Raw genomic sequence first — 12,364 nt, 5'->3', positions numbered from 1 at the left:
ACAGAGGAAGAGAAGAGACAAAACATCTTTGGACATGTACAACAGTCTTTATTAGTGGTCTCTCTATTGCCATGTAAGTAAATTTGATGACATGAAAGAAAGAGAAAGTAGTATGGTTGTTATGCATGATAACGGCTCAGAGTCGACTCCATGCAAGTAAATTTGATGACATGAAAGAAAGAGAAAGTAGTATGGTTGTTATGCATGACAACGGCTTAGAGTCGACTCTTAGTATTTATTAGAGCAAATTTTGTTGCATGCTGGTGAAATAAAGGAAAGAAGAGTAAGAAAAAGTATTTTAATACATTAATGATTAGAGACTATATTGTCTTTAACTGTTGTAGGATGCTAATATCTAGATAACGTAGAGCTCATATCTGACTCTACCTAACAACGACTCTTAATCACTATAAGGTTGCATGAGGGTAGAAAAATAGAAAGAATACTAACAAAAGGAATATTTTTGAGTTAATGATTAGAGCCTTTGTCGTCTCAACGGTTGTAAAGGCACGGTCTCTAAATAATCTTGTATTGTTTAAGAGGCCATACCCATCTCTACCATTGAACATGGCCTGTACAAAATTAGAGTCTAATATGATCTCTCTATATTAGTAATTAATATCACTAGAGACTATTCTCCTACAATAGTATAGACAATAAGATTTCTAAGCCATTAATGCACCAAATATTTTTTTATTATATTTCTTTCATTTTCTCCACCCTCATGCAACAAATTTTCCGTTAATAAATGCTAAGAGTTGACTCTGAGCCGTTGTCATGTGTAGCAATGATGTTTCTCATTCCTTCTCTCTCTTTCTTTCACGTCACCAAATTTACTTACATGATAACAAAAAGAGAGCCCGTTATTAGACACCATTGTATATGCCCTAAGGCTAGTTTCAATAGAAGTCTCATTCTCAATTTTTATGATATGATAAGAAATAAACCATATCTACACTGTTTTGCAATATATTTTTTTGTCTCTTGCATGTAAATCATACTCGTTGAGTATGAAACAACAAAAATAAAACAATGTATCATTGAGCTGTTTCAATAATCAATTTTAATGCCTTTGTTTATTATGTAGCACCCTTGATAATATAAAAATGACGCCTCCCAAATCACCTTTTTATTCATAACTTTAACCATTATTGTGATGGAGATTTAAAACTTTAACCGTTATTTTCCAACTTATGTGGACAGATCTACATGGACCTGGAGCCTCTCTTCATCTTGGTTGCTTGGGAGATTTGAAAGGAATGAAATAAGCGGATCTTGGTTGCAAATCATCAGTGTATATCTGACAAGTGGTGATTTTAGCATATGGGAGGCGTTGAAGTCTTGAAGATATCGTGTTGAAAGATATTGCGAGAATATTACCTAGTGATACTTAGGCTCCGTTCGTTTCCACTGCAAGCAATGAATAAAGATTTGGATATTCGTGACATGCTTTTCAAACTGTTAAACGGTACGTTTCATGCGAAAACTTTCTATATGAAAGTTTTTTTAAAATATCAGATTAATCCTTTTTCAAATTTGTAATAATTAAAACTCAATTAATCACACGCTATTGCCACCTCGTTTTACGTGAAACACTTACGATGTATTTGAGGGGAGGGGAAAGAAAAAAAATTGAAAAGATACGTAAAATGAGTTAATCCAATAGCACGTGGTTACTTGATTATTAATTATCTCAAATTTGGGAGATTGATTAATATGATTTTTAAAGCAACTTTTATCTATATATATTTTTAAAAAACCATTTAGCACTTTAGAAAATATGCATGTTGAACACGAGGGACTTTTCCTCTCTGTCCCTCTGTCAAAGGATCCATTGTAGATAAAGGTTGGAAACAGTTGATTAGCCGCACGCGAAAAAACATAATTACTCACTCTGTCCTAAAATATAAAACATATGAAAATGTTCCATCCGATTATAGGTTTATTTTGGAACATATAATCAACTAAGCAATAATTATTAAAAAAAATGATTTTTTTCTTTAAAACAATTTCCATATAAAAAGTTTTCGCACGACCATCAAGTATTGGAGGTTTGGAAAACACAATAGAAATAAAGACGGGCGGTGAAAATATAGTTTGATAAATGTGCGGCCTCTAATATATTGACGTGCAATTATTTTTGCGTGTTCGTGAAAAAAAAAAGTGCAGCCAAACCGGGTCGGATGGTTTCCCTTGGAGGGCAGGAGTATGTATTTTTTACACCGATGGGATTTTAATCTCTTTTCCGATGGTATTCCGCTGTCTGAAACTCTGAATCGAGCCCACACAAATAAGGAGGATGACAAATATTACTGAAGTACGTACTAAATTTGTTCCAAAATAAAACAGATTTAACATAATACTTCCTCCGTTCCTGTCCCATAATATAAGGGGTTTTGAGTTTTTGTTTACACTATTTGATCACTCGTCTTATTAAAAAAATTTAGAATTATTATTTATTTTTTTGACTTACTTTATTATCCAAAATACTTTAAGCACAACTTTTCGTTTTTTATATTTATAAAAAAAATTTGAATAAGACGAGTGGTTAAACAGTGCAAGTAAAAACTCAAAATCCCTTAGGGTGTGTTTGGATTGCGGACCAAGTGGGATGGGTTAGACGTATCCCAGTTTTTTTAGGATGGGATGGTTTCAGTTGTGTGTTTAGTTTGTGGTATGGGATGGTTATAGTTTTTTGTTTGGTAGAAAGGATTGAGATGGGATGGGATAGACAATGTTGCGGACGAGGCGGTGACTGGTCGTGGAGGCGAGGAGAGGCGAGGTGAGGCGCGGACGAGCGACGGCGGTCGGCCGCGGAGGCGGTCGCGGACGAGGCGGCGACCGGTCGTGGAGGCGAGGCGAGGCGCAGATGAGCGGCGGCCGGTCCCGGAGGCGACGAGGCGCGAACGAGCAACGGCGGCCGGTCGCGGACAAGGCGACGGCTGGTCGCGGAGGCGAACACGGACGAGCGACGGCGGTCAGTCGCAGACGAGGCAGCGGCCGGTCATGGAGGCGAGGTGAGGTGGAGGGAGCAGGCGGAGGAGGATGGAGCGGCACCCGGGGAGGGAGCGGTGCCGGGGGAGGGACGGGCGGCCATGGCGGTGCCACAGCGGAGCTGAGTGGGAGGCTGTGGGAGCTGACGATGAGCGGCGGCGATCGGTCGCGGAGGCGGTCGCGGACGAGGTGACGGCCGTTCGCGGAGGCGAAGGTCGACGTGGATAAGGCGACGACGCTGCGGCGGAGCCGAGCGAGAGGCTACAGGAGCTGACGCCGTGGGCTCCGTCGAAGTGGAATGGATTGGTCCGGCTGATTTTGGTGGACCGTTTTATCCTGGATCTGAGAGGAATATTTCTCTCTAGGGACCATCCCGTCCCACTCACCTCTCAACCAAACACCCCTAAAAGTGGGTTCATCCTATCCCATCCTTGTAACCAAACACTACCTTATATTATGGGACGGAGGGAGTACATAGTGTTATATTAGAGTATGTTTTATACGGTGTTATATACAAGTATATTTTTGGGAACTGTGGGATTAGTAAATTTTCGCCACTAATCAGTTGCTGCAACTCTGCTGTCCGCAAGCATCGCGTGCAGGCTGCAGCGCGCGCCGCAGATCCTGCACCACCTGTGACATGGCCGGCCGGAACTCCGCCTCCTGCTGCGTGCACCGGCTGATGACGTCGGCGAACCGCGACATGGACCTGACCGTCGCCGGCGCCGGCGCCGGCGTCCCGAGGCGCGGGTCGGCCATCTTCTCCAGCGCCGTCAGGTCGTGCAGCCGCGAGCTCGCCCACGCCACCAGCTGCCTCTCGCCCCGCGGCCGCGCGCCGTCGTAAGGCCTCCGCCCCGTCAGAAGCTGCAGCATCACCACCCCGAAGCTGTACACGTCGCCCTTGTCCGTCCATGGCGCCGCCGCCGAGCTCGCCGCCGCCTCCGGTGGCTCGTAGCTCAGCGCGTCGAGCCAGCATTCCGACTGCTCAAACCGGCACCGATCGATCAGATGCACATCCAAGAACAAGCTGATCGATCAAGCGGTGTCTACGAAACGATTACCTGAAGATCCAAGCCGGATTTCACAGTCGCAGCGAGGCCGCAACCGGACACGCGCACGCGCATCTCGCCGTCGACGAGCACATGTTCAGGCCTGAAATGCTGGTGCACAACCTGTCTCTGACCACCTTCGTGGAGGTACCTAACGCAAGAACAGCAATGGCAGAAGCGATTATCGATTACTCACTTCAGATTCAGAAGGCAGCAAGACAACACTCGAATTATTCAGCAAATTAAAGATGATAATGGCAATGGCGTACTCTAGAGCTTTCGCAGCTTCGAGTGCGACAGCGACCCGGGCATCCCATGGAAGAGTGATCTTGGCAGCAGGATCGTCTGATGATGCCAGTTTCTTCAGATGGATCATGTCGTCGAGAGTTTCATCGCTGAAATGCTTGTAGACGAGCAGCCTCTGTCCGTGCTCGACGCAGCATCCTGCAAGCTCCTCGATGTTGGGATGCTGGAGTTCAGAGATTCTCTGAACCATCCTCGAGAACTCGTCCACCGGCATTCTCGCCATTGCTTCGTCAAGCTTCAGTACTGCAAACTAGTATAAGGTGTAGAGGGATCAGAGATGAGATGACAAGATCTTGATTACAACTGATCAAGAAATAATTTTCAGGGTACAGTTGATTAGATACCTTGATGTCTTGGTGCTCTGCTAGATAGATTTTTCCGAACAGGGTTTGCCTCATCAAATTCTGCTCACTGAAACTGTTTGTGTACTGTTGCAAGGATGCAACTGTGAAGATTGTGAACTTGAATTGCAAAGGATGGCTTTGTAAACTCTCCTGAACATTCTTCTGATATGAAGAAATGCTGCCCTTGGTATCCTTCTCTTCAGCAACTTCAGTGATCAATACAGCAAAACAAAATGATTAGAAAAATGTAGATGAGATGACTACACAAGGTAGCCTTTTATGTACTGAATTTTTGAGGATCAATAATAATTGTTCTAAGGCTGGCCTCTTAATGTGTCATTGACATGTGGGCCCAAGATAGGAAACACTCCAGTTTTCAGTTGGTGTTTGTACCTGTGCTTTGTTCTTTGTCTACCTTGACAACTGCACTTTGTCCTGAAGGCTTCCCACTCCAATCCGGAGTGCTCATCTCAACTCCTCTCAGAAATCCTCCATGAAGAGACGTCTCCCGCCGCCGTTTCGACACGGCGAGGACGATCAGGAGCACGGCAATGGTCAGTGAGCCGGCGGCGAGGATGCTGAATCCGGCGGCCTTCGCCGGCGAGACCTTCTTGCCGTGTCTCGGAGGGTCACCCGGTGCAGCGCCCTGTGGAGTGGCCGGAATTACATATATAGGAGGGTGTGAAGCACCTGATGGAGGCGCCGCCGCCGCTGCCGCCGGAGTCGGAGGGGAGCCGGGGATGGTAGCCGGAGTTGGAGAAGAGCCGGGCATCGTGGGGATGGTAAGATGGTTGCCGTTTCTCCTGCACAAAATCAAGAACCAACTGTTTTGTCAGACAGGGATGCCAACCACTAGATTAAATTCTACTGTTCTCGAGGAGGGCTGAAAGATTTACAGAAATTTTGGAATATTGATCAGTTTTTCTGGGATTGGTCCTGAGTAAAGATTGTTCTCCACGTCCCTGAAATTTTTAGTAAATCATGAAAGGATCAGGTGAATTGATACTATTTTTTTCTTGACAGATTGATGAAATGATTACAAGTCTTTCAGGGGAAGATCTCCTAGGACATCAAGTGTTCCAGTCAGCTGATTGTTCTGAACATGCCTACAAGTTGCAGACACATTCCAATTTCAGAGATTAACAAAGAACATTACTGCACACAATTAAGGAGAATAATACTCACAGTGTCGAAAGCGAGTTCAGCTTCGCCATCGAATCTGGGAGTTTGCCGCTGAGACTATTCGAAGATAAATCCCTGCAAGAACACAATCCAAGAACAACCATCAGTATTCAGTAGTCCACAGATGCTGATCTCTGAAGAACTCAACCATCACATCAGTCTGCATCTCACAGTTGTTTTACTGCAGGTGGTAAGCTCTCAGGAATCACTCCCCCAATGCGGTTGCTGCTCAGATCCCTGTCTCAACAATCACACAGTGATCAAAGCAAGAACAAGAACTAGAGATATCAGATATGAAAAAAATATGCATTGTGCAAGTCAGTACAATGTTGTCATGGCAGTGAACTTCCCCAGCGTCTCACTCAGCTTCCCTCCCAGGCCTGCACCTCTGAGTTCTCTGTCAGGTTGACACTTTCGTCAGAAATTACAGATTCAGAGTAATCATTAGTAATTATCAGCGGCATCAATAAGAGTCAAGCATTCTAATAATCAGTAATTACCAGCAGCATAATTGAGAGTGAAGCTAAGCTTACACTTACATTGCAGTGATGTTGGGTCCAAGGCATTGCACCCCCTGCCATGCTTCCATGCAGGGGTCTCCTCCTGAAGAAGCCCAGCCATGGAGGTCAGGCGAGCCCAGCGACGAGTACAGCTCGTTTATCGCATCAACTGCAAGTGAAAAAATCACACCAAAATCATCTTGTCTGAAATCAAAATCTTGGTGACAAGTGTTGCAAAAAATACCGTCTTGTGGGCTCGTGAAGGGGCCAAAGAACGGGATGGGGAATGGAAACGCGCGAAGCAGCTGAAGCGAGCAGGAGAGGAGCAGCACCAAGATCACCATCCTGAACTGCATTGCGCTTCCAATTGGTTTGCTGATCGAATCAAGAAATCTTCGAGGTAAAAATGGTGGTGAGAACTGAGAACAGCATCGATCAGTGTAAGCCAGGTGCACTCCTGATCCTTCTCCTCTCTGTGCCAATTTATATGGAGCAAGCAGTAGTGAACTTGCACTGATTACCGAAGCTGATAATGTATGTGCATTATCATGCCAATTAATTAAAGCTGATAAGATGTTGATTTGCATGGATTAAGCTATGATTGTAGTTAATGTTAATTTCTGGTCACCCACCTGTTGACCACCATCACTACTCCTTGCCTGGATAACTTATCTGAGTTGCGTGGAGCATCCATTGCTTTTGTTGGTACGTTTCTTGGAGCAATGTCGCAAGTTAACCCTCCTAGACGAAATCAACATGTAGGATTGTCAATTTGTCATTGCAAAAGGAGGGGAAACAAAGAATCGCAGGATTGGTTAGAAAAAAAAAATTCAGGAGATGGGAGACAGACCTGAACCTTCACTTTATGGGCCTAGTCGGCCCTCGGCCCATTCGAGCCCAAATGTAATCCTAACATAAGTCTTGTAGTCCTTGTCCCTCGCCGCAGTATAAAAAATCGGAAATTACTTCCCATCTGCCGTTCGGGCAAAAGAGAAAAATCAAACACCCTTCATGTAAGCCTGTGCTTCCAAATATGTATCAGGGTTTGTCTTCGAAATTTAAATGATTTTTTCTCCTAAACTACTCATCCAATCTAAAATCTGATTACACCATTATATTTATTGGAAATAAATCGTTATAACAAGATATCATATGATTATATTCCGATTAAAGAAAAATATAAGTTTCAAACTATTAATACTTCATGTTTCATACATTATATCCATATGTTCCAGGAACTATTTTTATTGTGTTTTACAAAATTCTAGAAAATAATTATCAGTACCCTCCATCAATGCTTGCATGCATGCATTTTAGCGATCTTTAAAATAATTTTTCTTCTAAACTACTTATCTAATATATGATTCGATCACACCGTTGTATTCGTTGTAATTAAATCTTTATAATAAGATATCACACGATTATATTTTGATGAAAGAAAAATATATGTTTCAATCTATTAACTCTCGTTGTTTCATAAGTGATAGCAACATATTTCAACGTGTATCTTCAATGTGTTTCATACAATTTTTAAATGTTTCAGTTGCTTTTTTTTTACCATTTATAAATTAATGTTTCACTTGTTGGTCAGCTGCATTATTTTAACCGACTGATGTTTTTTTTAGATATCGGACATTCGATTGCAAGTATTCTCCTAAAAAATCGCTTGCATTCAACCGGGTTGTGGAGGAGTAGGAGAAATCCGGTGAATATCAATCGGATTCAGATGAACACTCGATTCCGGCGGCTGGAAGTAAATCCGGAGTCCATTTTTTCGCAAATTGGATGTACTCTACGCAATTTTTTGTTGCTATTGTTTTTCTCAATTTTCACAAATCGCTCGGCCTTCAGCATCACCGTCCTCAGCATCCTTGCTCGCGCACATGGAGATGTTTCACTAACACGCTCCCTCCGTCCCATAAAAAGTCCAATTCATCCTTAGAATTAGACTTTTTTTTTACGGAGGGAGTAGGGCCATAATATTTTCCCTTTTCCCCCAAATATAACAGTGCCAACGTCAACCAAAAAACGCTTTGAACGAGTCGAGGTTTTGCGGCAAGGCTTAAGGGGCTCGAAATAGACTTATTCCATTCAGAGCTGTTTGGTGCACAGGGCCGGCGGCCCAGAGAGGCGGTGGTGCCCACGAAGCCTACGACCCATCAATCCTAGGACCAAAGCCCACACAAGGCCGATGCCCTATCTACGTCAATAGCGCCGCGTCTCGCCGGCCGACGGATGGCTGCGGGTGGGACGCAAGCAATGAGGCGGTTCGTCTATCTGGTGGTGAAGGGCTGCTACGATCGCCGCCTGCGGTGTTGCCGCGATAGATACATGGTGGACACCTTCCACATGCGCCGCATCAACGTGTCGCGCTTCTTCTTCCACCCCGAACCGCCGGCGCCGGCGCCGATGGTCGTCGGCGCTCGGCTGCCTCGCCCCCGCATCACCTTCTGCGCCCCCTCGGTCATGCACTTCATGCTCCTGGGCCGTGACAGCGACAAGGTGCTCGCCGTCGACCACAAGGGCCGCACCACCATGTACGACCCCGCCGCCGACACCATCCGCGCCGCGCCCACCCTCGCCAACCCCAAGAGACTCCCCGCCATCTCCCTCCCCATCGGCGACGACCTCTACATCCTCGACCCGACCTCCTCCGACCACCGCTGCTTCGAGGCCCTCGTCTACAAGCCCGGCGGCACCGCCGCCGACTGGGTCACCACCGGTGGCCGCATCGACCGGTACAACGACTGGCACTGCCGATCTCTCCCGCCGCCGCCCTACCATCCCCACTCCTGCAGCTTCGTCGGCGCGCACGGAGCCATCGGCGCCTACGCGGTGGTCGGCGGCGGAGCAGAGATCTGGGTGTCAACCAACGACGGCAGCGGCAGCGGCACCTTCTCTTTCGACACGGCGCGGCGCGCCTGGACCAAGCACGGAGACTGGACGCTCCCATTCCGTGGCCTCGCCGGGTACGTCCCCGAGTACAACCTCTGGTTCGGCCTCTCCTCCGGCTCCAACAACAGCCATCTCTGCGTGTTCGATCTCGCCGGCGCAGCCGAGCCGCCGGCGACGCGCGACTTCTACCGAGAACTCAAGCCACCCAAGGACTGGAAGCTGGTGTCATCCCATCTGGTGCACCTGGGATCCGGCAGGTTCTGCATCGCAAGATTCTTCGATAAGCCGGCCAAGATTCCAGTGTGCTGCGGCTGCGACATGGATACGCAGACCGAGACGTACGGCGTCTTCACCGGCGTGGAGGTGAAGAAGCCGGGAAGAGGCCGGCTGCGGATGGTCAAGCACAGGTCAGAATGTTATCGCTTCGATGACCATATTAAGGAATGGGTGCTGTAATATTTTGCGCAAGCAAATTATAAATGTAGGTCTTTTTTAGAAAGATTTGTGCAAATAGATGAACTCAGTAGCATTGGATATGCTGGTGCTTCAACACTAGCAGAACTTTTTATCTCTATCAAGTTTAGAGGAGAACTCATCTGTACCTTTTCCTGACAAACAAGAAGATTTTTTATTTTATTTTGGATGTCTCCTGATATAGGAGGCAAAGACGGTTTCAGTGTTTCTTATTTCTGGGTTCAGAAAAATCAGAGGATTTATGTCTCTTATGTGGAGAAGATTCTTCAAAACTTGATCCTTCGCTTTATGGGCCTAGTCGGCCCTCGGCCCATTCGAGCCCAAACATAACCCTAACATAAGGTGTGTTTGGATCTATATACTAAACTTTATTTCATGTCACACCGGATGTTTGGACACTAATTTGAAATATTAAATATAAACTACTTACAAAACTAATTGCATAAATGAGAGCTAATTCGCGAGATAAATTTTTTAAGCCTAATTAATCTACTATAATTAGCATATGTTTACGGTAGCGTCACATAGGCTAATCATAGATTAATTAGGTTCAATAGATTCGTCTCGTGAATTAGTCCAGAGTTATGTAATGGATTTTGTCATTAGTTTACATTTAATACTTCTAATTAGTATCTTAACATCCGATGTGACATGGACTAAAATTTAGTTTCGGGGTCCAAACAAGGCCTTAGGCAGAATAAAAAATCGCCGCCACCACTGGCCGTTGCCTTCTCCGTCCCCGCAACCCAACGCCTCATTCGCTTGTCCATCTGCTTGCATACAACCGGGTTGTGGAGGAGGAGTAGGAGAAATCCGGTGGATATCGATCGGATTCAGATGAACAATCAAATGTAAATCCGGAGTCGATTTTTTCGCAAACCGCAGGTACTCTACGCAATTTTTGTTCCTAATTGTTATACTAGTAGTAATACAGTGGGAGATGTGAGTAATAATTGCTGGATTATTTCTGGTTGTTGTAGAAGGAGAAATCGAGCTACAGATATTCATGCCGCCTCGATGTGTTGGAATCAACAAGATGAACAATAACATCCGAAGCACAAAGAATTTCGGATAAATCCAACCAATCGATCGATCATCGTATATGCAACTAGTGCATATACATATAGATTCCTGTTCATAATTTGGACTTGGAGGAGCAGGAGGAGGAAGATCAGTGATGAGTTACCGGCGATTTGTGAATCTGGTGCTTCAGGTCCAAAGCAACTACACAGTGCGGCGCATGGACATGTCGCGCTTCTTCCTCCCCCGTAAATCGGCAACGCCGCTGGACGCCGGAGCACACGACGGCGCGGCGGCGGTGGACTACGGCGATCTGCCATGCCCGGTGATGAGCTTCCGCCCTCCGGTCTGCGCGATGGAGACGATGGAGTTCATGCTTCTTGGTGGAAGGCACAACAAGATAGTCGCCACCGACCTGACGGGGCGCACCCTCCTCTACGACCCCGACGAGCACGTCGTCCGCTCCCTGCCCGCGCTCCCCGTGCCCAAGGTCTCCGCCGTGTCCCTCACCGTCGGCGACGACGACCTCTACATCCTCGACGACACCCAGGACTACCTCACCGGCGGCCATGACCACTGCTTCCACGCTCTAACCCATAGACAGGGGGCATCACCGAGGACTGGTGGTGCCGCGATCTCCCGCCGCCTCCTTACGAGGTCAACTGGTCAAGGGCTGCTCCCAAGTCGACTCGATCGTACGCGGTGGTGGATGGCGCGGAGATCTGGATATCCAAGCAACGCGTCGGCACCTACAGGTTCGATCCACACGGAGCGCGGCGAGTGGAGCGCAGTGGGCGGCGGCGGCGAGTGGGGGGACGATGCCGTTCACCGGCCTCGCCGAGTACGTGCCGGAGCACGGCCTCTTCTACGGCCTCTCGGCCGACGCCGGCAACGTCCTCTCCGCTTCGGACCTTAGCAGGAGCGAGCCGGTGCAGCGCAGCCTTCTTCCTCTGGAGTACACGCCGCCGACCGATCCCGACGCGGCGGCGCTGACGCAGGTCACTTGCCACCTCGTGCACCTGGGCTCTGCCAAGTTCTGCATCGCCAGGTTCTTCGAGACCGACGAAGAAGACGACTGTTACGTGCAGGAGATGTTCACCGTGTTCACCGCCGTCGAGGTGGAGCGCTGCGACGATACTGGAGTGCTCCGCCTTGTCAAGCACAAGTCGGAGATGTAGAAGCTTATCAGCGGAATAGATTATTGGGTGCTTTAATCAGTTTCAGATTATATTTATTAAAGTCAAAATGCTTCAATTTTAATTAAGTTTATCAAAAAAAATTAACATTTTCAACACAAAACGAATATATTATAACAATATATTCAATTATCGATTTAGTGAAACTAGTTTGTGTTGTAAATGTTACTATATATTTATGTACAAATTTAATTAAACATAAAATATCGACTTATAATCTGAAACTAGCTGGGTGGCCCGCACAATTGCGCAGCTCGCCCGCTACCGCCTTTCTTTATTGTCACTGAGATTTTAAAATCAAACATGATTATCACTGAGGTTTATTTTTTTTTACTTTTTAGAAGCCCGGACCTTTAAAAATTGAACCTTATAGTTTTTAGAGTTTATTGTCTTGTTGGGTTTCA

General features: G+C 46.3%; 2 protein-coding genes and 1 pseudogene across 2 annotated transcripts; 2 read left to right on the top strand and 1 right to left on the bottom strand.

Moving 5' to 3' along the window:
* Nucleotides 1-3,422: 3,422 nt before the first annotated feature.
* Nucleotides 3,423-6,818, bottom strand: LOC127764114 (protein STRUBBELIG-RECEPTOR FAMILY 1-like). The gene is made up of 12 exons (XM_052288949.1): nucleotides 6,620-6,818; nucleotides 6,415-6,544; nucleotides 6,201-6,272; nucleotides 6,047-6,112; nucleotides 5,879-5,950; nucleotides 5,734-5,799; nucleotides 5,590-5,655; nucleotides 5,087-5,496; nucleotides 4,694-4,899; nucleotides 4,313-4,599; nucleotides 4,056-4,194; nucleotides 3,423-3,975 (listed from the first exon to the last, which is right to left on the bottom strand). Exons 1-12 carry the CDS (start codon nucleotides 6,729-6,731, stop codon nucleotides 3,556-3,558), a joined length of 2,046 nt encoding a protein of 681 aa, XP_052144909.1. The 5' UTR covers nucleotides 6,732-6,818; the 3' UTR covers nucleotides 3,423-3,555.
* A 1,792-nt stretch (nucleotides 6,819-8,610) lies between these two features.
* On the top strand, nucleotides 8,611-9,726 carry LOC127764115 (uncharacterized). The gene has a single exon (XM_052288950.1). The coding sequence runs from the start codon at nucleotides 8,611-8,613 to the stop codon at nucleotides 9,724-9,726; it is 1,116 nt and encodes a 371-aa protein (XP_052144910.1).
* Nucleotides 9,727-10,921: 1,195 nt separating this feature from the next.
* LOC127764117 (uncharacterized) lies at nucleotides 10,922-11,978 on the top strand (annotated as a pseudogene).
* Nucleotides 11,979-12,364: the final 386 nt, after the last annotated feature.

This window comes from Oryza glaberrima, chromosome 2, assembly GCF_000147395.1.
Source record: "Oryza glaberrima chromosome 2, OglaRS2, whole genome shotgun sequence".
NCBI lineage: Eukaryota > Viridiplantae > Streptophyta > Magnoliopsida > Poales > Poaceae > Oryza > Oryza glaberrima.
Note: the sequence above shows the minus strand (reverse complement) of the source record. Positions and strands in the feature narration are given on the sequence as shown.

Coding starts and splice junctions, on each gene's coding strand:
- LOC127764114 (XM_052288949.1), bottom strand. CDS start 6,731: ATGCAGTTCAGGATGGTGATCTTGGTGCTGCTCCTCTCCTGCTCGCTT. Junction 6,273..6,414: donor GGACCCAACATCACTGCAAT/GTAAGTGTAAGC, acceptor TCAACCTGACAG/AGAACTCAGAGGTGCAGGCC. Junction 5,800..5,878: donor CTGAACTCGCTTTCGACACT/GTGAGTATTATT, acceptor TGCAACTTGTAG/GCATGTTCAGAACAATCAGC.
- LOC127764115 (XM_052288950.1), top strand. CDS start 8,611: ATGGCTGCGGGTGGGACGCAAGCAATGAGGCGGTTCGTCTATCTGGTG.